The 27,982-nt window shown below is 30.6% G+C and overlaps 8 protein-coding genes across 11 annotated transcripts; 7 read left to right on the plus strand and 1 right to left on the minus strand.

The window, feature by feature from the left end:
- The first annotated feature begins 384 nt into the window (after positions 1–384).
- Positions 385–3,196, plus strand: Tpc1 (Thiamine pyrophosphate carrier protein 1). 2 transcript variants are annotated; one of them, XM_047061581.2, is made up of 4 exons: positions 882–1,013; positions 1,171–1,304; positions 1,510–2,388; positions 2,453–3,196. In XM_047061581.2, the coding sequence occupies exons 3-4, from the start codon at positions 1,980–1,982 to the stop codon at positions 3,187–3,189; spliced, it is 1,146 nt and encodes a 381-aa protein (XP_046917537.1). In that variant the 5' UTR covers positions 882–1,013; positions 1,171–1,304; positions 1,510–1,979; the 3' UTR covers positions 3,190–3,196. The 2 variants fall into 2 exon arrangements, with proteins under 2 accessions (XP_046917539.1, XP_046917537.1); XM_047061583.2 differs by lacking the exons at positions 882–1,013; positions 1,171–1,304 and adding an exon at positions 385–747.
- Positions 3,197–3,335: 139 nt separating this feature from the next.
- On the plus strand, positions 3,336–6,182 carry LOC124497903 (uncharacterized). 2 transcript variants are annotated; one of them, XR_012832429.1, is made up of 4 exons: positions 3,336–3,949; positions 4,019–4,204; positions 4,264–5,952; positions 6,035–6,182. XR_012832429.1 is itself a non-coding variant. In XM_075734258.1 (3 exons), the coding sequence occupies exons 1-3, from the start codon at positions 3,539–3,541 to the stop codon at positions 5,098–5,100; spliced, it is 1,434 nt and encodes a 477-aa protein (XP_075590373.1). In that variant the 5' UTR covers positions 3,336–3,538; the 3' UTR covers positions 5,101–6,182. The 2 variants fall into 2 exon arrangements, 1 of the variants encoding a protein (XP_075590373.1); XM_075734258.1 differs by having other exon boundaries at positions 4,264–6,182.
- On the plus strand, positions 5,242–13,012 carry LOC124497897 (TWiK family of potassium channels protein 18). Of its 2 annotated transcripts, none has more exons than XM_075734256.1 (4): positions 5,242–5,349; positions 9,392–10,006; positions 10,071–10,395; positions 10,866–13,012. In XM_075734256.1, exons 2-4 carry the CDS (start codon positions 9,629–9,631, stop codon positions 11,855–11,857), a joined length of 1,695 nt encoding a protein of 564 aa, XP_075590371.1. In that variant the 5' UTR covers positions 5,242–5,349; positions 9,392–9,628; the 3' UTR covers positions 11,858–13,012. The 2 variants fall into 2 exon arrangements, with proteins under 2 accessions (XP_075590371.1, XP_046917534.2); XM_047061578.2 differs by lacking the exon at positions 5,242–5,349 and adding an exon at positions 8,895–9,030.
- LOC124497901 (uncharacterized) lies at positions 7,056–8,725 on the plus strand. The gene is made up of 2 exons (XM_047061585.2): positions 7,056–8,496; positions 8,570–8,725. The coding sequence occupies exons 1-2, from the start codon at positions 7,138–7,140 to the stop codon at positions 8,630–8,632; spliced, it is 1,422 nt and encodes a 473-aa protein (XP_046917541.2). The 5' UTR covers positions 7,056–7,137; the 3' UTR covers positions 8,633–8,725.
- On the minus strand, positions 11,902–15,146 carry LOC124497904 (uncharacterized). The gene has a single exon (XM_075734255.1). The coding sequence runs from the start codon at positions 14,956–14,958 to the stop codon at positions 11,929–11,931; it is 3,030 nt and encodes a 1,009-aa protein (XP_075590370.1). The 5' UTR covers positions 14,959–15,146; the 3' UTR covers positions 11,902–11,928.
- LOC124497898 (nose resistant to fluoxetine protein 6) lies at positions 12,392–17,840 on the plus strand. The gene is made up of 7 exons (XM_047061579.2): positions 12,392–12,700; positions 15,192–16,005; positions 16,066–16,136; positions 16,210–16,404; positions 16,465–16,841; positions 16,915–17,114; positions 17,173–17,840. Exons 2-7 carry the CDS (start codon positions 15,254–15,256, stop codon positions 17,768–17,770), a joined length of 2,193 nt encoding a protein of 730 aa, XP_046917535.2. The 5' UTR covers positions 12,392–12,700; positions 15,192–15,253; the 3' UTR covers positions 17,771–17,840.
- Positions 17,841–18,102: 262 nt separating this feature from the next.
- On the plus strand, positions 18,103–19,584 carry LOC124497783 (uncharacterized). Its single transcript, XM_075734071.1, has 2 exons — positions 18,103–18,878; positions 18,950–19,584. The coding sequence occupies exons 1-2, from the start codon at positions 18,203–18,205 to the stop codon at positions 19,582–19,584; spliced, it is 1,311 nt and encodes a 436-aa protein (XP_075590186.1). The 5' UTR covers positions 18,103–18,202.
- Positions 19,585–21,658: 2,074 nt separating this feature from the next.
- LOC124497426 (uncharacterized) lies at positions 21,659–23,371 on the plus strand. Its single transcript, XM_047061078.2, has one exon. The coding sequence runs from the start codon at positions 21,982–21,984 to the stop codon at positions 23,260–23,262; it is 1,281 nt and encodes a 426-aa protein (XP_046917034.2). The 5' UTR covers positions 21,659–21,981; the 3' UTR covers positions 23,263–23,371.
- Positions 23,372–27,982: the final 4,611 nt, after the last annotated feature.

The following is a 27,982-nucleotide window of genomic DNA, read 5'->3' on the forward strand; positions in this document are numbered from 1 at the left end:
AACAAACAAACAAAAAAAACAAACCCAAAAAAAATCAATGCTCAAAAAAGACACACAAATGCACACACACACAAAATATCACATCAACCGATTTGGCTTCGCCCAAAAAAAAAAAAAAGATTACCGTTCATATATGAGGTAAAACGTAAATGATAAAAAATTGTAGTCACAATAAAAAATATATTGATGATAACCATTTAACTACAACCTTACGTTGCGTTGCTTATTATCAATCATTTTGGTATGAAAATAAACTTTTTGCAAACAAAACGTAAACATTATGACCACAATCAAAAACAAATCAACAACAATTACGGTCATGTGATTTTCGAAAAAAAAAATTCGATCCAAAGCATGATTTGCTGCATGTGTGTATTCCACAGGCACACACACACACAAACCAGCATGATGTACCTTCGTAAAAAAAAATTTCGCAACAAGAAAAATGAAATAAATTTGAAAAAAAACAAATTATCACACATTCAAATGTTCATTTATTATTATACACATGAGATGAAAACAATTTTCCATAATTGAAAACAAAATCAAATCTATATTCATTTGAGAATATAATAACAAGTGAAATGTTTATGTTATTTTTTTTTCTTTCCTCAGTGGATCAAAATCATCATCAACTTCAATCATCAGCATAAATTTTTTTTATTTCTCTGAATACAAAACAAAATCACGTATATATCCATCCATTTAATGATAAAGAGACAGTGAGAGGGCGCAACGTCTAAACAAGTCAGTGGTTATTTTATTATTAATCAGATGATGACATTTTTTTTTCATTTCGATTTTAATACAAATGAATGATGATGATGATGATGAATAAACCCATTGTGTGTATATATAAACTACAGCAACAAGTTTATTTTAAACACAACAACAAATAAGACCGACATATATCATGCTTAAATAAATCAATAATAACCAGAAACAAAACAAAACAAAAAAAAAAAAATTTTACGCGCGCGCGACAAACTTGTCTTTGGATTTTATCCATCAAGGTTAATAAATATATTATTACAACAACTTTGTTTGATTGATGAGATTTATATATACCGTTATATTTGTGTGTGTGTCATTCAAAAAATCGAACGAATCCCCTGGTATGATTTTCGTGATATATCAGTGAAATTTTTTTTTTTTTTCATTTCTTTTCAGATAGAACGAAACAAAACAAAACATCAAACTCACTTGTTGTTTTCACATTTTGTTTGTTTGTTTGTTTGTTTATGGATTTTGTGGCCAACTGAATGAATTGAGCACCTCATCATCATCATCATCGTGAATGAATGGTAAATTTTTGTAGCTGTAGTTGTTGTTGTGGTTAACGACAATCATCATCATCGTTGATGATGATGAGGATGATGTCTTCTTTTTTTTTCCTTCTTCCCTTTTTTTCCCATCCCTAGTTTTCACTGAATTTCATTCTTATTCCTCATTATAATCATCAATTTTTTTTTTCGTTTCTTCCATTCCATTCGAATCATTGTTGTTTAGATACATTCAAAAACACACACACACACATTGAATGACAATAACGACTACAACGACAACAACAAATCAGATCATATTTAATGGCAAAATAACAGCAATAATAGATGAAAATTAAAAATAGCGGCAACCCCCATATCACCATCATCTTTCACTTTGTTCATAAAGCCCCACCGTTAATAATAAAATCATTATAATCAAGTGCAGAAAATTTCATTAATTTATTGTGGTTGTGTGTAAATGTACGAAGATAATAGAACGAATAGAGAAAACAACAACAACAACAAAGAAAAAAAAACATCAACAAACCTGGTGATGAACAACACAAAAGAAGTTTTTATTTTAGTTGAAATTTAATTTAATTTTGTGATTACGGTGATCGAAACAAGAAGAAGAAGAAAATTGATCAATTATGATATATAATCGAATTTGAATATCAATGGGACATACTGACTAAATAACCACAACATCCAATAATGGTTGATATGAATAATAATAAAAATTTTAGTGATAATAATTTTGATAATAAAACAACAACATCGTCATCCACATCATCATCGTCATCATCATCGTCATCATCATCATCATCATCATTGAGATTATTATCATCAACAAATTTTAATAATAATAACAATCATCAACAAAAATCCAATTGGCATTATGTGATTTCTGGTTTTCTTTCCGGTTGTGCAACACGTTTTATTTGTCAACCATTGGATGTGCTTAAAATACGTTTTCAATTACAAATTGAACCAATATCACGTTCATCATCAATATCAAAATATCGTTCATTAACACAAACATTTTCCTGTATTATACGCGAAGAATCTGTTTATGCCCTTTGGAAAGGACATGTTTCTGCACAAATGTTGTCCGGTATTTATGGTAAGCGATTTGATTTGTGGTTATTATTCATTATTCAAGAATTTAATTCTTTTTTTTCGATTAGGCATGGCATATTTTTCATCATTTGAAATTCTCACCAAGTTAACATTGAAATGGCTAATTGATCATGAAGAAATTATCTCACATAAACATGTAATGCAATCACAGCCATTAGTTCATTTTATTTGTGGTTCAATGGCCGGTTTTACTGGCACATTATTATCACATCCATTTGATGTTATACGTACACGTATGGTATCACAATCTGAACCGAAAACCTATCATAATACACGGCAAGCATTTATGGCCATTGCAAAATATGAAGGCCGTGTTGGTTTATATCGTGGTTTCCTGCCAACATTAATGCAAATAATGCCATTTTCTGGTGCTCAATTCGCTACATATAATATATTTAAAGAAAGATGGTTACAACATTATCATTCTGATCATATTGCCATAAATATTGGTTATAAACATGGCCATGAAATTCATATACAATCAAGTTTTTTCTGTGGTGCCCTATCCGGTATGGTAGCCAAATTTCTAGTCTATCCATTAGATTTGGTTAAAAAACGTTTACAAATACGTGGCTTTGAAGCAGCACGTGGCAATAGTTTTGGTAAAACTGTACATTATGAAGGTTTCATTCATTGTATTGTACATACTATACAAACAGAAAATTTGGCCGCTTTTTATAAGGGTATGATACCGAGTATTTTTAAATCAACCCTTTCAACTGCATTACATTTTTGGCTATATGAATCATTAGTGAAAAAACTAAATAATTCTAATGATGATTAGAAGAAAGAAACAAAACAAAACAAAAAATTGCGTTGCTCAGAAAAATATAAATCTTTGCCATTTTTTGTTGTTGTTGTTATTTTTCGTATTCAAAATTGTGATTTTCACCGGTTAATATTCATGTTTTTTCCAAACACACACACACAGAGAGAAAACAATTTTTTATTTTGTAGATCCTTTTTTTTCGCTATGTGATTTGTTGTAATTTGTTAAATTCAATTCATGTCAGTCATGATTAAAAAAAACAAAATCTGTTGGAATTTAAAACAAAAAAAAAATTTCTTTGCATTTCAAATTCACACACAGGTGGTTTTTGGTCGACACAACCATCTGTTGTGTGTGTGTGTGTATGGTATTCCGTCAATCGTTAGAATTTCGAACATATATAAGTGTGTGTGTGTATGTAGAGAATCAGAAATCGATTGTTCAGTGGCAATCGATCATGGATCGTTTTATTATGTTGATGATTTTTTTGCTAAAATTTTTATCAATCCATCAATTGTTGTTGATCCATTGCGATGATAACAATAATGGTGGTAATAATATGATTGATACGCTAATAAATGTATTACAAATGAATAAATCATTGGGTGAATTGATTGATAATCTACCCAATAATCTATCAATGGATACGATTAATGATTGTTTTGAATCACAACTACCAGATGATGATTCGAATAATTCATCATCATCATCAACGAATGAATTGAATATTTTTGATGGTAACATGAATTTTGGTTCAATCGTTGAATCGTATTATGTAAGTTCGTTGTTTTTTTTTTGTTGATTTGAAACCGGAAACAAATTTTTTTTTTCAATTTATTTATAGAAAACATTTTCACAAAATTCCATTTCAATCGAAAGTATTATGAATCTATTCAATTCAATGAGGCAAATGATTGATTATTGTAGACAGCAACAAAATGATAATCAAACAAAATTGGCTGGAAGAAATTCGACCAATATGAACAAAAAAAATCGAATTAGATATGGATTTACATCATTATCCGATAAGGTATTCTATATTAGCTTTTCTTTTGATTGTTGATAAAAAATTTTTCCCCTTTATTTCAGAGCGATACATATGTTCGTGGAATGTTGGGCGTATTGCCACCACCACCACCACCTGCTAATGAAAGTCAATCATCATCATCATCATCTAAACGACGTGAAAAACGTTTGACTGGCAATGATCAACAATGTCAACCATCGCTGCGATCATTACCCGATTCATTTGATTGGCGTGATCATCAAGCGGTAACACCAGCTAAAAATCAAGGCCAATGTGGTAGCTGTTGGACATTTGCCACTGCTGGATCGATTGAATCTGCATATCTAATAAAAAATCGTACCACGAATCAACAATTTGATTTAAGTGAACAACAAATGGTTGATTGTGCAAGTGGTCCTAGATCTGGTTGTCAAGGTGGTACATCATATCAGGCATTTAACTATGTAAAAGATAATGGCTTAACATCTGAACAATATGAACCATACAGAGCAAGAGATTCATTTTGTTTTCCATATTTTGATCCAGTAATAGCCGAAATTGATAATTATTGTTTACGAAGTCGTCAACGTTATACACGATCATTTCAAACTGAACAATTGAATGATGATGATATTCAACGTGCTTTGGTTGCATTTGGTCCATTATATACGGCAATTAATGCTGATCCAATTTCAACGAAAAATTATCGTTCCGGTATATTTAACGATAGTTCGTGTCCAGAACAAATTAATCATGCCGTTCTGTTGGTCGGTTATACACCGGATGCATGGATTATTAAAAATAGTTGGGGCAAATCATGGGGTGAACAACATGGTTATTTTCGTTTAGCACGAGGTTTTAATCGTTGTGGTATCAATACCGAAATTGCATATCCATTATTGAATAACAATGATAAATGATCGTCCGTCATAATCGATTGTATTAACAATCGATTATGAAAATCATCATCATCATTGACTTCTTAATGTATTTTTTTTTAAAAAAAAGCAAAATTCAAATTTGCAATTTTTGTTTCTCTCTTCTTCTCTGGAAATCAAAATCAATATTCTAAGGAGAAGATGGAGGCGAATTTTCAATATTTTTCAAAAATTTTTTTTCTATTGTTTGTTTTTCAAAAATCGAACCACGAATCGATAAATTTTGTTCAGGTAAGTAGTATATTCACCAAACGAAAGTTTACATATTAAAATCTACTATTCTATGACGCTTGTTTGTCGGTAACTGCAACTTTTACACTCGCCAAGTGCTTGCACTGTGTACTGGCACTGTGTATTAACTTGGCATTTGATGCGGGGAAGCCGAGCTGGACATTCCTACTTATTTTCAGTACAAACATAACTATTTAGTATAAGCTACTCAGTGTGTGTTGTGTGTGTGTGTCTGAGCATGCGGGAAAACTTTTGAATGCCGCTGAACAGTTCGTCCAGCTCAGAAGTAGAAGTCGCTTCCAAAGAAACGCATTCTGTGGTATGTAGCTTTGACAAAGCTTTTTTTCATTGTTCTAGCTCAGCACACTTTGCTGCAGATTTTGCATCCAATAGATGGTGCAGTCATTCAATAGTACATAGAAAGAGTTCGAATTCGAATTTTTCGAATTGATTATTGTGATAATACATGTGGCACGTGATTTTCATTTTGTGTGCCTGTGTGAGTGTGTATTTGATGATAAAATCTTGCCTGAAGACTGCATTCATTGGAATGATTTTTTTCTGTGTTTTTGTTCCCGTGATCTATGATCTACTCATCGTTTGGTAAGTTATTTCGGTTATTTAACCTGATTATACCTAAAATACCTGATAACTTTTTTCATAACTTTTTTCATTTAAAATAAAGAAAATGGAGCATTTACGATATTACAGAAAGCCACAGCGGTTGACGATTCAATGTTGAGTGTCTTCATGCGATGAACCCACAAGGTTATCCTATAGGATCTATAGACACAAACTTGGATTAAACATTGGATCGATTATCATGTTCAGTCGCAATATTGAACCACAAAGTGGTTTGCTCAATGGCACGCGTTTATTTGTAAATAGACGCAGCATTGAAGCTCGAATATTGACAAGGAGGCTATGATTCATTTTGCAGCAAAACGATCGAGATCTTAAGCTACCATTTAAATTGGTTCGTGGACGATTTCCTGTCGTATTGGCTTTTGCTCTGACAATTAATTAATGTTTTAAGGAAAATCTTTCGATAAAATAATAATTAATGCAATGCACAAGTGATGGCTGACCCTGCGGTACCAAACCGAAGGCCGGAAGCAACACGCCGTGCATAGAAACCCACCGTCAGGCACGAAGCGTTAAAATTGACACCTTTGGCTGGGTACCAAGCAGGGGGGCGGCGCAGCCGCCACACCTGCGGGTATCCAGCTATATTGACCGTCAAGGATTGATACCTTTGACTGGATACCAAGCAGGGGGGCGGCGCAGCCGCCACCCCTGCGGGTATCCAGTTATATTGACCGTCAAGGAGTCAGCCCCGCAGGGCCAGACCAGGACAGGCGCGAAGCGCCTGTTCTCGGGCTGGTATATTCAATTTTCACTAATGATTACAAGTTGATTACAGCACAAACAAACAAAAAAATAGAATGGAGAGAAATTGAAATTTCATTTTTCTATATGATTCGTTCATATAAAAAAAAGAGAATCATTTTATTACAACCATTTTTTCATCTGATGATGATCTGTATTCTACCAAAAAAAAAAAAAAGAAATTCCTGACCAGATTTGTTTCTAAAATCGAAAAAAATATGTTGAACAAACTACGTTTCTATGATCAAATTCGTCAATTAATTATCGACGATAATAATGAAAAACATTGGCGGTTATATCGACATGAAATGATCATTTTATTGATTGAATTCATTCGAATCATTGGTTATCTATTTATTTGTTTCAAAGATATTAGTTTATTAGAAACATTGGCTTCATATGCAGGGCCGGCCGAGGCGCCTGTGCAGACTGTGCACCGCACAAGGCCTCGCGCTGCCTTCGCCCTTTCCGCTGTACAACACAGGGCCTCGCAGCTCCAACTTTTCAAGCTATTTTTGCACAAGGCCTCGCGATTTTCTCGGCCGGCCCTGTTCATATGATCCAACTGTAAAACTTATTTTTGGCAATGTTCTTCATTCAAATATGACGTTACATTATTATCAACATAAAATCGAAAATTGTCGTGTAACTGCATTGACTCTTGCCATTGGTATATTGTATATTATACAAAGTCAATATGTTATCTATTTTAATGATTATCGATTAATTGGTTTTACATCGGTTTATGATTTTACCGTACGTAATATGGATTTATATCGTTCATGTTTACTATTCAATCATCATCGTAATCAAACTGATGATAATCATTGGACAAATCGATTATCATTTTGGTCATTTATACGATCAATCAATCATCATAATTCAAATCTATGGCAAATAATTAATATACACTATCTTTGTAAACAACTTCAACTGCAAATCAATTTCAAACGTTTTAAACGTATACGTATGCCAATCATTCCGTATATATCGGGTGAACATAAAATTCTTCTGGTTCTTTCCGTTCTAATCATACATGATTATAGCATAATTACGCATTTAATTTGCTTTATTGTTGTCATGAACTTTAATGTTCGAAGCTTTATCCATCATTTTATGATTGATGGTGATTCTACGCTATTCATAACATTTGTATGTATAGATTTAGTTATTCATTTCTATGTATATCATATTCTTGTTAGAAATTCAATCATCTATCTAAATATGGCAACAATATCACAGGCATATCTATTGAAAAGATTACGATTCCTTAATCATCTAATGTTTCGTATATCAACAAAACAATTGCCGAATAAATATGGTTTGAATGAATTTCTTTTTCAACAATTTCGTCGACAATTAACATATATTTGTTCTATGATTCACAATAGTAATCATACAATATGGGCTAATGTTATATTGTTTGCATTGATCAGTAATCTGCCAATCAATATAATGGCCACATATCGTATCCTATATCGGCCAATGAATATGCAATCATTGATGATACACATTCTGTTTGTCAATGTACAAATATTGACCATAATATTGACATTATTTCCAATGGCTGAACAAAATCGTTTGATGCATCGTAGTAAACGTTATATGCCACGTATGCAAATGTCACTTGAACGTTCGAATCAAATTGGTATCAAAATCAAAACATTAGAAATGTATGAACGTTTGACCAGTTCGAAACAACAATTTGGTTTCAGTATCGGTCATATTCATATAATAAATCATAAATATTTTTTCGAGGTAAATATATTCTGATTCTGATTTGATTTAATTTCTTTCTAACAATTTTTTTTTCATTTGATCATTTTCTTAGATCCTCATGTCATATGTTGCATTAATGTTAATGACGTTTGAGTTTTTTTCAAAAAATTTATAAAACAAAACGTCTGATGATCCATCATCATCGTTTCAAACTGGATACATTGTGTTTTTATTATAAACAAATGATTCTGATAAAAATGAGGAAAAATCATTTGTATCATTTTCATCATAGACATTTCTTATTTGTTCAACAATCAAAGAAACACGTACACACCCACCATTCTCACCAATTTAATCACTTTAAAGACTTGTCATTCATTCAAAATCATTCTGTTTACGATGATGATGATGATGATGATCATTATGCAGTAGAATTTACAATCATAAAAAATATTCACAAGAATAATATAACACAGATATAGATGATTCTTTGATATATAAAAATAGAATTTTTATTTTTATTTTTCATTCACCATATGTTCATCACAACAACAAGAATCATGCTACGATTTGGTATGTATGTGGATGTGGTGTATTTTATTGTTGTTAATTGTGAATGTGATGCCAATTCTTTAAACCGATTTTTTTTAAATTTTTTTTCTGGTTTGTTCAATTGCATCTTATAAATCCTTTTTAATTTCATAATTATACACACACACACACGAATAGAATCTCTTCCTGTGTGTGTGTGGATAAACCACAAATTTATTCTTCTTTTTTTTCTTGATGACAATTTTATTTTTATTATTATTTTTGTTTTTTTTTTGTTTTTCGTGAACCGGTTCATGATTTTTATTTTCATGTGTCTGCATGTGTTTGTTTTGCTCTAGATTTTATTTTTATAATCACATTCTCTTCTTCATCTTTTCATTAGCAACAACGTTAATAATCATATCACGTACAGGAAGAATTCAAGAATTCAAGAATGTTAATATAAAAACAAAAATTCTTTATTCATTTTAATCGTAATGATGATCCTGATGATGATGATGTGACAATTTTTGGCTTGTAATGTGAATTTGTTTTGTTTATTTTTTTTGAATCAAATTCTTTTTCCTAATAAGAAGAAAATCTTGTATCTTCTTGAATCATTGTATCATCATTGAATCAAATGGCTAATATTACATCACCAAGATCAACAACAACACCAAGAGCGCCACCACGTTTTCATCGATCTGGTATCGGTAAAAATAGTCATCAATCATTGTCATCACCACGTTTTTCGAATTCATTTCGAAATGTGCCATCATCACGATCAATGTTTGTTGTGGATCCAAAAACATTGGCCACACGTTTATTGGTTAAACCAAATTTTGATGATGTACTTGAAGGCACCAATACACGATTAGTACGATTATTTGTATGGCTCAAACGGCTAAGTGAAAGTTGGTTTACACATGTATTACTTTTGATTGCATTGATTCTTTATGCATGTCTTGGTGGTGCCATTTTTTCAACGATTGAAGGAAATCATGAAAAAGAACAGAATGTAAGTGAATAATAAAACAAAAAAATTATTGAAAATTTTCATTTCTCAATCAATCTGTTCAAAGGCAATTATTCGACAATTATATGAACCAATCGATCAAATGACTGATAAAATAATTGATGAATTATGGCGTTATCGACAAAATTTTCCATTACCAAATGATCATGATGATGATGATGGTGATAATGAACATTATAATGACCAATATGTACTAATTATTGATCAATATTGGTATCTAAAAGTTGAAGATGAATTGGATCGTTTTGATTGGATTGTACGTGAACAATGTTCAAAACGTTTAAATTATTCAATCGAACGTTTTGATGAAACCGATCGTTGGGATTTTATTGGTTCAGTATTTTTTAGTATGACTGTATTTACAACAATCGGTAAGTATATCCACTTGCTTGTTGTATATGTACGTGTGTGGGTGTCAAATTTCTCAATTGTAAAACCAATCAATCAATTTGATTTTCAAAATTGAACGAAAAAAATTTTAATTCACATGCTGTGAATTAAAATTTGATGATGATTATTTCCAGACATTATAGAATTTGACAAGAAATTTGTGTGTATGTGTGTGTGTCATAAATCATCACAGCATATCATCAATCGTAACATTGAATTTGGATCTGATTCAAGAAAAGAAAAATTTTATTTCGAAATTCCTGTATGTGTGTGTGTGTGTAGTTTACGAGTTTTCAACCATAAAAAAACTAACACATTTCATCATTTTAAAGATTCAGCAGTTTTTTTTTGTTTACCTAATTTCTTTTTTCTAATTACAGAATGTCACACAAAAAAAACGTTTTAATTACGAGTTTTAATTAAAATTCCATCTTTTTTTTCGTTATTTTAGGCTATGGTGATAGTCCACCAGTGACAACATTGGGTAAAACAGCCACGATGATATATTCATTTTTTGGCATTCCACTATTATTGATTGTATTGGCCGATTTTGGTAGAATATTCACGAAAATAATCAAATATCTAATAATGTCTTGTCGTCGTATCTATTATGATCGTTCATTAAGATCTGTACGACATATGGGACGTAAAGCAACACGTTCAACAAAATTTCAACAAGCAATAATGGATACATTGAATAAAATTCAACGACAGCCACCATTTTTTATTGATTCAAATACAGGACGTGTTACAATGTTACCACCACCAGAAATATCACAACCAAATCTGCAATCAACAACAAATCCAATGATGGCATCATCATCATCATCATCATCGGTATTATATCGACAAAATCCAATCCCAATGGTAACCATTTCGCCATCATCACCAACGTCACCATCAACTATGATGACACCGGAAACACCAATGCCAACAATGTTAGATTTCGATGAAATGGATGATGAATTCAATCTGCCTATATCGTTGGCATTAGCCATACTTATGTTATATTTATTTCTTGGTGCAATACTTTTTTGGGCATTCGAAAATTGGACATTATTTCAAGCATTCTATTTTGTATTCATTTCAATGTCAACAATCGGTTTCGGTGATTTTGTTCCCACACAATTCAATGTATTGCTATATGCATTCATCTATTTTCTATTTGGTCTTGCATTAACATCAATGTGTATCAACGTTATTCAAGAAAAATTATCATCAACATTTGAAAAGGCTAGAGTTACAATCGGTGAATCGATTGGCTTGGATCCTTCAACTCCAATTACGATTGTAAATCCGAATTTAAATCCATTATCACAAGAAACAACAGCTGCTGCTGCGGCTACATCATCATCATCAAAATCAAGCTCAAGACAAAGTTCACCAGAAAAACCACCGGCATCTACTACTAAGACATCATCATCATCATCATTGAAACCATGAAATTTCAAACACACACACACAATTATTTTGTTCTTTTTTCTTTGTTTTTTTTTAATTTCACATATATAGTTTTAATCTGTTGCTGATTGATTATTTGCTGTATCGATACGAATTATACGAATTGAATCACCTTCAACCAACATAACGGCACATTCATTATTATTACCACAATAATGTGAACTGGAAAAAACAGTGGCACATTTTTTATCAAAATGAAAAAAGAATCCATTTGTTGGCACTTCATGTGCACGAACAATATGTGTAAGGCCATTATTTTTAAGAAATTTAGTGGCTGCATCTTCATTGAATACGAATGCTGTTCCACGTTTACGATTTGGTAAGAATCCTTCACGTGGATCTTCCACACCATTCATTAGGCATGCTAATTCAAGAAATTGTTGCTGATGTATGGGATCTGACCATAAAATTTCCCATGCAATTGGAAATGAATGTTCTGGTTCCGGCATATAATTATCCAAACGTTGTATTTCACCAATTTCCATTGTATTGCGTGGTATACCGCCATGTGCACAGAATATAGCATCATCAACAATGGCACATAATGGTAATCGATCAAACAATCGATTAGTTGATTCCCAGATTTTCAAACCAATTTCATCACCATATTTTGATAAACATTCAGCTCTATATGAATAATGTGCTTGTAATGGTCTTACTTCATGATTACCACGTAATAATGTCATTTTGTTTGGCATTAAAATTTTCATACTCATCAAATAAATGACGCATTCAATTGACCAACGACCACGATCAACATAATCACCAAGGAATACTAAATTGGCATCAATAGCTGGATATTGTTTCCAAAGACATTGTTCCAATGTAAGCAGATCATCCAAATTACCATGTATATCACCAATTATGAATGCAGGTGAATTGACAATAACACAACGATTTTCTGATTCCAATTGTTCACTTAATCGTCTCTCTAGCATTGTAAACCAATCATATAATTGTTGACTATCTCTTGAATTGTCGGCCATAAATCCATTTGGTCTTTTAGCGTCACCTTTCAATGGTGCAAATTCTCTTATCTTTCGAATCAATGACCAAGCAATATTTAATACTTCAAAATCATTGTCATCACTTTTACGAAAAAAATTTTTCAAATTAAATTTTCGTTTTCGATTTGAACTTGACGATGATGATGAATAATTTGTCCGTGTTTCACCAACACCACGACGATTATTAATTTGTTTCAAATGATTACGTGAACAAACATAGCCATTATTGTCGATTCGTAATAAATGATCACAAAGTGTTATTTGTTTTTCTTTACAATTCGAACATGTACCCGAATATGTTTCTTCAATTGCCGATGACCATTTGAATTCACGACCACTACGTTTTTTACGGCGTGTAAATATAATGTTTGTAATCATCTGGAATACTGGTCGATCAGCACGACATAATTTGGATGTACCACGAAATCGATGACTACCAACAGCAACAACAAATGCTTTATAGGAAATTCGATTCACATCCAACATATTTGGTTCCATTACTTGCAATGTTTCCGCTAATTTACAATCAATTTCTTCACGTTTCAATTTCGGATGTATAACGATAAGCATTTGACGGATATCTTCACGTGTTAAATAGTTTCGTTTATTCACATCATAATAGCGCATTACAAATTTTGCACGTACTTCATTATGAATTGAATGACAATCAATACATGCAAGGCCCATCAATAATTCTGGAAATGTTATGGATCCATTACAATTGTAATTGAATGCCATAAACAGATGAGTGAGACGTTCATCTTCAAATTGAAATCCATATTTTGTCATATAAACACGAAATGAATGAAATGCCATTGACATTGATGGAAAACAATGGTCAAGAAAATCACTATATAAACGTTCAATATCTTTTTCTGATAGATTTGAACTCAATAACATTGCTTCTTCATCGGTACGTGGTGGATTACGTGGCAAGAATTGAAATGCCAAATCTAGAGTGTATTCGATAAAACTACTTTTACGACCAGTCGTTGTACTTAGGCTACACCAATATGATTTTGATTTATCACTATTATCATCGACATGTTGCTGTTGTTGTTGTTGTAATTGTATTGAAGATGATTGTATATGTAATCGATAGAAATCAATCAATTCTGGTCCCCACATATAATCCAATGTACCGGAATCAAGTATTTTTTCATCCACCCACATCAATATATCATTATCTTGACAGCAATGAAAATTTGATTTCGGATCCAATTTTATCATCCATGTAATACGATTGATTAGTTCTAATGTTTGTGGTAATTGTATAGCGGCCACTTCAATGATCCAACGATCTTGGAATGGTGGTCGATTTTTTAGCTGCACAAATGTATCCATATCACCATTGGATAGAACGATCAATAAGCCGGCAAGGCCACCTTCATTCCAACTTTTATTTGTTGGCATCGGCATAAATGGCATCCATGCCGCTTGTCGTATAGATGGTTTGGTAATGGCAACTTTTCGATGTTGTATACAATGAATAAAGAATACGGCACAACTATAAAGACGATTAACCGTTGCCGATTGTTGTTCCATCGAATTTAATCCACTTGCAAATGGTAATGAATAATTTGTATTATTATTACTATTTTCGGCATTTTGTTCATCATTCGCAACAACATTGATACTACGACTTTTACCCGATAACGTATCACGTGTACGACGACTTTTTGTCGATTTTTCCGTTTGATGATGTTGATGATGATGATGACGTTTACTTTTTGTACGTGGATTTATTAATTGCATTCGAGAACGTGATCTAAGTGATGTTGCTGAACGATTACTTCGAATACTTTTTGGTTGTTGAATCAAATTTGGCTGTTGCGGTTGCTGTTGTTGTTGTTGCGGTTGCTGTGGCTGTTGTTGTTGTTGTTGTTGTATCGATGAAAATGATGGCGATGGTGCTACAGGTTGTTGTTGTTGAGTTTGTGGTGTTGGTGTCGGCGATAATGATGGTGATGGTGCTGGTGTTGCTTGTACTGTGACTTCAGATGTTAACATTATATTCGACAAGGATGTGCCAATCATTTCAAACATTTCTTTAAATCGATCATTAAGATTGTCCATTTTTTTCACAATCGATCAAAACCGAAAACAAAACGTTAATGGTTTGTGTAATGATTATAATTTATAAATAGAATTGACATGACTGTTGTTGAAATTCACATTCATAGTTTCCTGTTCAATAATATAATTTGATTTTCGTTCTTGGAAAGAATTCTTTTTTTCGTTTTCGTTTTCTTTTTTTTCCTCGTCACGTTATTGATGAAAGTTGACGTTTTTAATTTTTTTTGGGTCAGTTTTGAAAAAAAAATTTATTTGCTGATATAATAAGCGATGAACGATAAAGATATCGATAAAAATGGCCGGATATAATTGCCGAGCGTTGGTGTTATTGTTGTGGCCAGTCATCATAACGCTTGTTGTTGGTGTTGTTGTCGATGCAAATTCTACAAATTATTCATGGAATCAATTATTACAGATTTCCGATATTGATTTTCAACAAATATTCTTACCCAATTATTTGAATGATTTAATTAATGTCGAACGAAAAAATAGCTCCAATAACAGTGATTTCATTGATCGAAAATGTGGCCAAGATCTTCGCTACATTTTGAATCAAATGATTCATGAACGTAAATTATGGGCAACAAAAATATTCAATTCATGGTCACAATCTTTGGTGCCAAGTGGTTTCATATCTGGTACAATAACTGATTATGGTGATTATGATCAATGTTTAAGTATTGATAAAATAAAATCATCACCAATCATACCTGAATATTGTTTACTTGAATTTGAATGGCCAATGCCAACAAAACAGCCATTTGTTAATAATCATAATGTTAATCATCGAACCAATGGAATCATACCATCGAATGTTGATGATCGAATAATAGTGAATAAAACTATTTACACTCATTTGGCTAATGAATCATCGATTTTCTATTATTCATCAATCATACGAGGAATTTGTCTACCAAATTCATGTACAAAACCAAACGAATTATGGCATAATAATATAGAGATTTTTGGTTTTAAATTGCGACAAATATCTTGTAATAGAAAACCAGAATGGCCATTGAAACCAAACACAGTACAGCTGATTGCCATGTAATTGCCATTTTTTTTTTCATTATTCATATTCATATTTTAATTAATATATTTCATCAGATTTATGATTGGTTTGTTCATATCGATTACATTTGCAGCTGGTTTGTATGATTTTTTAGCTGTTCATAAAAGTAAGTTTCATATAAGCTTATCGAAATATTTCTAATTATTTCTTGTTCAATCACACAACAATAATTACATTAGATGGACATTCATTCGAACGATTACTGCTTTGTTTTTCTCCTTTACGTAATTTTCGTTCATTTATTCAAGTGAAACGTTCATCATCGACCAAAGATGATAATAATGATCTATCATTCATTCATGGTTTACGATTCTGGTCAAATGTTTGGGTGATTACAGCACATACGTTTGTTTATGAAGATTGGAATTCATACAGTAAGCTTCAAAGTTGACTTTTTTTTTGTAGATTTTATGATTAATCTATCGATTCTTTAGAGAATATATTCGCTGCAAATGAAAAACTTAAATCACCAATTATACAATCATTAATGCAATTCATCAATCCAGTCGATGTATTCATTTTTATTGGTGGTTTTTTAGCCAGTTATACAACAACAACAACAACAATGAAACTGATTCATAATGGAGAACGAAAACGATTCATTGTCATTTCATATATTGGTCTTCGTTATCTACGATTTACACCACAATTAATTTTCTACATTTTATTATCATTTGTTTTACCACTTAATGGTATTTGGTTAAATGGTCCAACATGGACAAAACGAATGCAACAAATTCAAATGAAATGTACGAAAACCTGGTGGCATAGTTTGATTTATATGCAAAATTTAATTGATCCGAAAAATATGGTAAGAAATTCAGATGATCAATACATTGTTGATGATGATGATTTTGCATTCTTTTGATTCATATACTAAATAGTGTGGTACACATACCTGGTATCTGGCTGTCGATATGCAATTACGATTACTTTCAATTCTACCTTTATGGTTTTTAACTAGAAATTCTACAAAACAAGGATTGATATGGATCAAAATTCTGGTGTTGGCATCGATTGTGATTACTTCATTACATGTATTCATTTACCGGTTACCACCTGGTCTGATTTTAACATCATTAAGGTAAGATCAACAATATATATACGGATCTTTTTTCAATCATTTTCATTCATTCATACAGTGATTTCGATGGATTCAATTCAATTTCGACGTCTGTCAATGGATTTGGTAGATTTTTTCAAATCTATTTCAAACCATGGAGCCATTCAATCATTTATTTCATTGGTTTTTGGTATGGATGTACTAGAATAGATCAAAAACATAATCCATGGTCAAGAATAAAGACCATTTGTGCTTTAGTAGCAATTGTTTTTGGTTATCTATTCTGTACATTCGATACATTACCATGGTTCTATGGCCGTCCATATGATCGTTTTTGGTCAGCCATATTATATCCATTAAATCGAACCATATTTGCCACAATATTGATCATTCTATTCGAATTGTGTATCAAAAATTCCCATTCAATCATCACACGTTTTCTACGTTGGCCATTATTTCGATTGTTTTCAAAATTAACTTTTTCCGTCTATCTAACACATTTGTTAATAGTGAATACTTTGATCAGTTCAAGACGTTCATTACTAGATTTACAATGGTTATCAACATTAAGTTTAATATTTACAAATACAATATATTCCTATGTATTTGGTTTCATATTCACCATATTGATTGATAGTCCTTTTATAAACATTTTATTGTTTATTCGAAAACCATAATACTAATCATGTTCATCATCGAAATTGTTCATTGAGAAAATTTTTAATTAAAAATTATTCTTATTCAAATAATTCTTACGTGACTTTTGAAGATAAAAAAAAATGAAAAATAAATTTGAAAGAAAAAAAAATGAGAATGTTATGAATTCTTTTTCATTTTTTTTTTCTTTGGAAAACAATCATTAAAGCTCAATATTTACGTGCAATTTCTCATATGATATGAAAAATTTTTTTTTTTTTGAAAACTTTTCCATTGTTATTGGGAAAAATCATTTTTTTTTTCATTTGCAATCGATATTTATTTATAGAATTTTTTTTGCCAGTTAATGAAACAATCTATGATTTGAATTTATTGTCATGCGATGATGATTATTGGAAAAAAATGTCCAATTTTCTGGATCATTTTTTTTTTGTTTTTGTCATTCGGATAGAATGATACTTTATTTTGATTCACAATCATCATCATCGTCGTCGTCGTCGTTGGATTTAAAAGAGCATATAATGGCAAAATATGATCATCGATTATATCGAATAATATTGTTTCAAACAATATTTGGCAATTCATATATGGGTGAATATTTTCGTCGTAATGTGGTGAAAAAATTGCAAAAAAATCTGATCATATTATTTGTCATAATACAAGAATTATTCTATCTAATACCATCGACAATAATATGGTATATATCGAAAACAAGCTATGCAGCTGATTTTCAATTCAAAGGAACCGCTGTCCATAATACAATGGATTATTTGATACAAATCTATCATTTTTGTATGATGATGGAATTTTCAGCAATAAAAATGACAAATATTTTTTTTGGACATCGTATTATTGAAATCATACAGACCATTGGTGATGGTAACAATATTGATTCATCTAGTAATGGTAATCGTCGTTTATTATATTATAGATTTATCTATGTATTCATTATCATCATCATTTTAATGTATTCATCAGCATTTGGTATTGTTGCATCGATTATTGAACGACAACCATTTGCAATTGTAATTGGTTTTATGTTGGGTGGAACCATTTTTGGAGCAAATATATCTTCATTGGCTACAATGTATTTATATGCAGCCATTTTGGTGAATGAACGAATTCAATGTAATTCTGCAAATGAAACAATGAAATGCAAAATTAATATTTCTTTTTTTATATTATATATATGTAAATAGCTTACAAAGAACAATTACCTTTGTATTCAAATTATGGCAAATTATTTCAAGAAATGATACGTTTACGTGATAATATTGGCCATATTAATAGCCATTTATCCATAGCAATGTTGGTGAAAATATTGACCTGTGGTTTACGGATGGCTACCTGTATTTGTATATTGGATCATTTATCCATTAAACCATCTTTGGCAATGTTACCACCAGCTATAGCATTTATAATAATGTTTTTAGACATTTGGTTAAGCTGTATGGCATCACAATCGATGCATACAGAAATGGAAGATTTTATACATGAAATACAGAAACATATTGCTTTAGCAGTAAGTTCAAATAATAATTATCATCATCATCATCATCATCATCAACAACAACAACAACAACAGCGTAACCAATCCAATAAGATGATGATAATGACCAATAATAATAATAATAAATCAATACGTCCATTAATTATTAATGATAGTGAATATCATTGTTTGGAACAAATTTGTTCAATGCATGATTCATTCTATTTTAATGTTAAAGAAATGTTTGATTTGACAAATCAAACAATGTTATCATTAATAAGCTATGTATTGAGTAATGCCATTTTACTTATACAGACCAAAGATTCACATGTTGAATTTGAATAAAAAATTGATATTGTGGTGAATTGGTTTTTTTTATGTGTTGAAACACAACAACAAGTATCACATTTTAAAAGTGGATGAGAGAAAAAAAAATGATTACGGAAGTTTTTGTTAAAGTGAATGAGAAAGAACAAAAAATTGAAATATCAACTACTTACCTAACGTAAATGTTTGTAAATATGTGGGAATTTCTCAAATTATTCATCCACACACAAATATAACCATCAAATACGTATGTTCGTATAGGGTCCATATATAAGAGGGCAATCAACCTTATTTATTCTCGACATTTCTATTGAATGTATGAAAATTATTATCATCATGATGAATAAAGAACAACAAAGACATCAAACCTTTTTCTGTTTTCAAATGAAATTCTATAGAATTTTTTTTTCTCTTGTCATCATCATTATTATATATCAATCATCAGTTCGGTGATTTGTTGTCTTGAATTTAATGATGATGATGATGATTCATATTCGAATACTCTATCGATAAGTTTATAATTGCGGAAGTTTTTTTTTTTGATTTTGATCACGGTCATTATTGTTGTTGTCGTTTTTTGTAATGATATCGATGTTGTAATTTGAAAAAAATGGAAATTCCATTATCATCATCATCATCATTATAACATTGGTCATGAGCTAATCGCGACGATAATGATAATTTAATTCGAAAACATGACATTTAAATGTTTCCATTCAGGTTAATCAATAATGTTTTTTTTGCTATCATTCGAATTTCCTGATAAAAAAAAATTTCAACACCTCGATAAGTGTCTGTTGATTATTGGGCGTGTGTTTCGATACAGTTTCGGGTAATCATCATCATCATCAGGATTATAATCGTGAATTTATCTTCGAAAATAATCGCCACATTTCTGACTGAAGTAAATAACCACCACCGCTTGACCGGTTTTTCGTTTTCTTCATTTCTTTTGCTTCACTTTTAGGTTTTTCCTATTTGGATAGCCGTGAAAAAAGCCGATTTTCAAACCATAATAATTCAGCCAATTATCTAATCAATTGATCTAAGATTAATTTAATTTAGCCAGCCAGATCTGTTTGTAACCGGTGTCTGCTTGTTTATTTGTTTGTTTGTTTGGACATATGATATCATCGAATAAATAAAAACAACTTGATCAACAAAATTTTTCTTGTTCTCAATATTCAGCTTTTTTTTAAAGAATCATCGTCTAACACTTTCAAAGGTCAATGAGGATCAAAATTAAAAAAAACAAGATTCACAATTCGATACAACTACATCTTGGATCTATTCATAAACAATGTTTGTATTTTTTTTAAATCAAATTGAAAATTTTTTTTTTCATAAATCGATTGATTGATTAATGAAAATATGCAAATTAGTTCAAAAAATGTACAGGTTAAATTTTATTGTCAAACAAAAAAAAACATACCATGTTTCGGTGGCTGAAATTCGTTTTTTCATCATCATCATGATCATCACGATTATTGATCAAATCAGCATCATCATCATCAACGAAACCAGAAACCAAAAACTTTGAACTTGAAAGAGAGAAAAAAAATTATTCGTAGGAGTACAAAGAAAAATCGTGGAGTATTCGTTGTTTGATTTGAATTCTAAAAACATTTTGAAAATATTCATTCGATTCGATAATGATGAGGTAATCAAACTTTTTTTTGGCTTGCCTGGTTTTTTTTCTTTTTTTTGATTACCTTGTCGATGATATAATCATCATTGTCGATCTAGTTGATTATATTACATCTGTGTGTGTGTGTGTGTGTGTGTGTGTGTGTGTGTATGTATGCATGTACGACAATTGTGTGTCAGTCAATGGCCCAATCGATTTGGTGAAATCAGAAAACCCAACCAATGAATGAAATAATGATGATGTTGATGATGTTAAAACATTCCATGTTCGATGGCAATGTCTTCTTTCTCTCTCTCTCTCTCTCTTTCTTTCACGATGGATTCACATTGGCTTCTTCTCTTTTTTTTCTATCTTGATTCCTGAGAGGTTTTTTTCCCATATATATTGAATATTACCGTCCAAAAAAAAAGCTATCGATATAAAAACCACAGTGCAATGGCATGTATATGGGTAATAATAACAAATTTTTTTTTTCTGGCTGTTCTTCCTTGAAAATTCACATGGCTAAAAATATTGTCGACATGATCTTCATTTTCATTTCCATTATTATGAAGCCATCAATTTATATTTTTATTGTATAGTTTAAAACGACAAAAAAAATTGATTTGATCAAAGGAAGTCTAGATCATCAGATCATAGTGTCATCAATACATATAACAACAACAATATTGGACGATATTCAATGTGCGTGAATGATTTTTTTCATGATTTTGTTTTGCTCTTGCTGTTGTCGTTTAGATAGATTGAAAAATTAAATTCATATTAAAATGAAAATGTCCAGCTCATCATCATCATCATCATCATCAAGAAAAATGATTTCAGCCATAATAATAATTCTATTATCATCATTAATCGATATGAATATTGGTCAACATATGTCATCATCATCATCATCATCATCACATTATCATCATCATTTAAATTATCGTCGTCAAATGAATATGATGCGTACATTGGCACAAAAAGCATATGAACATGGTATACGTATCAATGAAGAGGCACAATGTTCCAAACCACGTGCAGAATTAATCTATTTGAATGATAGTAAAAAAATTTATTTACCACGTGCAACATTATTATATCGTTGTTCAGATCTTACTGGTTGTTGTCCACATGCAACACATTCATGTGAACCATCACGTGTGGAAAAAGTGACGCTATATTTTTTCGTTATTGGTGTACCACAATCATCATCATCAACGATGATGATACGTCGTAATCAGAATATTGAACAATTAACATTTATTAATCATACAGAATGTGCTTGTAAACCAATTGATACAATGTGGTCATTGGAGAAATTGAATACAGCGGTTGATGTAACAATGAATGGTCAAAATGATTCCATACAACAACAACAACAACAACAACAGATTCGAAATATACGTGAACAATCAACAGCTGTAATACATGCACGTAATAGTGGTAATGATAATCATCATCATCATCATCAACATCATTCAATGTATCAGGAAACGGAAAACGTTCTTAAATATTGGGCCAAAATTATGGGCTATAATGCAGATAATAATAAGAAATCAACATATCATCATCATAATAATAATAATAATCCACATTATCATCATCATCATCATCAATATGAATATTCAAAAAAACGTAACAATAAACGAAATACAACGAAAAAGATCATGCCATCTTCTGGCCGTAGTTCGAACTATTCGCCTAATAATAATCGAATATCACCAACATTAGCATCAACAAAAGTAACATTCAAAACTCCTGATGTACAATATACATATTCGACGATTCATGAATCATCATCATCATCATCATTGAAAAATCGAATAGCAGATTCAACATCATCATCATCATCATTTTATGATCAACAACAACAAAATCCTATGGATAATAATCTGATCAACGCTATAATTACGCAAACAATTCCATCAATAGATGTATCGGCATCTGATCATGATCATGTTACATATTATATTGCCAGTAATAATCAACAACAACAACAACAACAACAATTAAATAATGTTCATAATAATGATAAAATTATCTATACATTGGATGATTATTATTGATAAAAAACAAAAATTTTCTTTTCAAATTCATGGTAATGGTTAACACTGAATGGGGCATATTAATATGTTTAATGGGTTTAAAACCTAAATTTCCGGTCAATTTTTTTCAAATAAAATCATTTTGTTTATATAAAGAAAAAAATGTTTCATATCTCAAATCTAATCTTTCGAATCTACCATAGTGATTTGTTGTCTTTTCTTTTGACATTTTGCAAAAAAAAAAAAAAAATACGACGAATTTCATTTCATTCAAACAACAACAACAACAACCACATAACAACCACTTTTTTTTGTCTATATATAGGAAATGTCATCGAATTTGTGTGTGGTAATATTATGTGGAACAATTGGCAAATATTCATTCATTCATTAATTCAAATGAATTGGTAGAAAACAAATTCGAATAATGATGATGATCATTTTTTAAATAATTATTGAGATGCAATTCGATGATCATTATGATGCAACAGATCAATTGAACACACACAAAAGCAAAAGCAAACCAAACCAAACCAAAAAAAAAAAAAAAAAAAAAAAAAAAAAAAAAAAAAAAAAAACAGAAAACATTTTGTTCAACAATATTGTGAAATTTGGAAGAATCCATTTTGTGTGTGTGTGTGTGTGTGGGTGGGTGGCTGTATTAGATGCCGTCGGTTGTGTTATGTAGCGACTCTTGTTTATTTGAAAATTACGAAAAAAAAAAATATTAATCAATTCATCGTTTGTCGTGGAAATAAATATTGAAAATTTCTGTTGTTTTTCATAAATGATAGTGATGCCGTTTTCGTTGTTTTTTCATGGAATTCATGTGACCTATACACGTGTTTATTAAAATTTTTTTTTTCGAATTTTCTTTCTCATATTTCGAGAATTTTCAATTGGCACTTGCGCAACAAGTTTTATTTGTGATTTTTTTTTTTTTGGTTTATTTGATGTGTACGTATATGCTAAAAAATTGTAGCCAAATTTTTTTTTTCAATCGTAAATGTTCAAATCGTGAATAGAATCGATATCGATGACAAATAAAAATGGAACAATCATCAACATGTAATCATTGGCCCGATAACCATTGTGTTGTATCCACAGACAATCATCATAATGATCATAATACATTGGAAATTTCAAATCAATCATGTATGTGTTGCTAAAAACAGAATGAAACAAAATGAACCATTACACCCTCTCATTAATTTTACATAACCTTTACTAATCGTTTTATAATTAGCAGCTAATTTATCACCATCATCAATGGAAATCGATACTAGTTCATTAAGAATGATAATAGGATCATTAAAAAAAATTTATAAATCAACCGGTGATAATTTAGCCATAATCAGATTGGAAATTTGTACGATTTCAGAAAGATTGCTGATGACCAACGCCATGTTCGATACCAATGCATCATTGAACACATTGGATAGGATAATGTTAGTATATTGATGAAAGACAACAAAAAAAATTTTTTTTTTGTTCCATCCATTTATTAATTCATGTTCCTCTTCCTCCCCCCCCAAAAAAAAAACAATTAGTGATACAATCGAACCAATGTTGAAATGTTTTATAAAAAACAATGATCATCTTTTGGTATTCAAACAAAAATATATCGATGAAATCAATAATAACGTGTATTCAACAACAACAACGGCAACGACAACAAATGTTCCAAATAAACGGCGAAAATATGTTAAAAGATCATTTCCACAACCAACAATTTTGACACGACGAACGAAACGAATTCTCGATGATATTTTATCAACAACAACAACAACAACGAAAAATCAAGATAACAATAATAACGGTGATAACGATGATGAATCAGTCCTGACGAAAGATGACCATTTATCATTGATGATACCGAACAATGAAACCATTACTACTATGATCGAAGAAGTGTCGATGAATGATGAATTGAAACAGAATAAAATTGATCATTCATCATCATCATCATCACCAGAATTGATTAAAGATTATTGTATTATTGATGAAAACAATAATGACATTGAAAACATGTCCATTGATGACGATTGTAATTTTGAATCGTTATCATCGATTGATGTTGATGATGATGACGATGAAATTGTGTCCAATAATGATCAAAATAATGATCCGAATATTATTATCCAATCAACAATAAAAAATGATCAAATTGAATCAATTTTGGTGGATAAAAATGATTCCAATTTCATCAACACCATCCATACCGGTGGTGATGATGATTATGATGGTGAACAAAATGAAACAAAATTACCTGATCATAGTGATCGACGAATTGAATATAGAAATATTCATATTGAATTTGTGAAAAATCCTAAACCATTATATTCATCAAAATATAATGGCCACAATGGATTTCATCCAGAATATAGAGAATATCATGAAAAATTTGGCCATCAATTTCGTTTTGATCCAAGAATGTCTTATTTTCATTTATCACAATATTTTAATCGCCATCAAAGAATATTCCGTTATAAAGATGAAGGTGATTTTTAAGAAATGGTTTTCCATTCCATTGCATTATTCATTATACATAAAATTCATTTTTGATTTTATTTTGCACAAAAAAAAATTTTATTTTATTTTATTTTTCTCATTTATCCAATCAATAAATATTGTGATTTACATGTGTTGATGATTTTTTTTTCCATTGACCACCCTGTCCACTTTTCACTTTTTGCTGAAGCATATGTGTCGCCATATCGTTCCATTTTTTTTTTTTTTTTTGGTCTGATGATAACTTTAGGACAAATCAAATCAAAAAAAAAAAAAACAACTTACCCAAATGGACCCAATTATTGTTGACATGATGATTGAAAAATTTTTTTTCCGTTGAATGTTTTCAGATTTTTTTTTATTTTTGTTTCATAAATTAAAAAAAAAATCACATCCAATAGCCGCTGTCACACGCACAAGAATTTTTTTTGTTTTGAAACTGAAGTGAAATGATGATGAACCAAACACATGATACATGCTCATTTGATTTGTGTGTGTTTTTTTCTCTCTCTGATTCTATTTTTTTGGTTGGAATTTTTTCACAATTCATCATCATCATTCATAATTATGATGATCAAAATTCAACTAAATGAATGAATGAATAAAAAAAAATACACAAATAACGTGACTAATACGAGATTTAAATTTCAAAATGAAATTATCAGAGAGTGAGAGAGAAAACAACAACAACAACAACAAACGAGACACAAAAAAAATGTTGTGATCATCATCATCATCATCATCATTCTTCAATCTTGTGACATGAGACAGAAACTATGGGGGCCTGAAAATTTTTTTTCCTTTCCTTTTTGTTTTCTGTTGCCTGTTGATGAATTGAAGAAAAAAAAAATCGTCAAAATTACCGGCTACCATGCACACAAAAAAAACTATTTGAAAATGATGGATACAAACCTTTGTCGATTCATTGAAAATGAATGAATGATTTTTGTTAATCAAAGGGAAAAAAATATAAATAAAACAAACAAAAAGCACAACAAAAAAAATGTGGACTAATTAAAAAAAAAAGATCAAGTGAAAAATACAAAATGCAAAAGACCAGAAAGATTGGCCATTCAGATATGAATATTGATTATTTTGTTTAATTGTAGTTAAGAAAAACAAAATATAAACCTTTGGCAAACACACGAACAGGTTTTGTCGTTCTGTTTACCCTGTATACACCAACACCATTCAATCCAATTATTCTCATGAAACGTTGAGATCCAGAATGTCCTAAAATGAAATATTAAGAAAAATAAGAATTGGATAATAATAATAATAAAAACTCATCAGATCAGATAATCAAATATGATAATGAACAAAACGAACACACACACACACGGTCACAATTAGAGTTTTTATTTATTTTTCTCCCTAGATAATTGATGTATATGTGTGTGTGTGTTGTAATTTGTTCGGTAATTCATTGCACTTGATCTACAAAAAAAAAATGATTTTAAGATTAGGATTGGATTTAGAATGAAACATACCGACAAACATAAATAAATACCATTGTTGAATGCAATGGATGCATTCTCCACATTCATCATTCGATTTGGTTCATCAAACACACACACACACACACACACACACACACACACACCAAATGATGTGATTGGATATAATTAGTTATGAATGAATCTTTCTGCTTCAACAACAGAAACAGTTTAACCAATACGAAAATCTAGAAAATGAAAAATGATCCAAATAAATGTTGGATTCAACACTTTTTATATCATCATCTACAGGTGTAAGTGCGTGCGTGCGTGAGTTCGTGCGTGTGTGCGTATAATTTGATTAAATAAAATTTACGAAGACGAAGACGACCACCATACACCAACGATAAATTTGCATTGTCAATTATTGTGTCGTTTTTTCTATTAGATAAATATCAATCAATTTACCTAAAATAAACAAATTTTTTAATTTATTTTAAAAATTCAAAAAAAAATCATCAAAGATGGAAATGGAAAAAGGGTCGGAACAAACAAAAAAAAAAAAAAAAGAGAATAGAATCGATAATGATAATGGGTGTGTGCATGCGTGTGTGTGTGTTTATCACACCATTCATCTTTGTAAGTGAATGAAATGAAAACAATAAATAAAAAACTAAAAAAACAAAACTAAACTAAATCAATCATGTGATCGATTCTTTCTTCTTTTTTTTTCTATCATCTCATGATAGATTAAAAATGATGATATCTTGACCATTTTATATTATGTTGTGGAA

This window comes from Dermatophagoides farinae, chromosome 9 (assembly GCF_024713945.1).
Source record: "Dermatophagoides farinae isolate YC_2012a chromosome 9, ASM2471394v1, whole genome shotgun sequence".
NCBI classification, from domain to species: Eukaryota; Metazoa; Arthropoda; class Arachnida; order Sarcoptiformes; family Pyroglyphidae; genus Dermatophagoides; species Dermatophagoides farinae.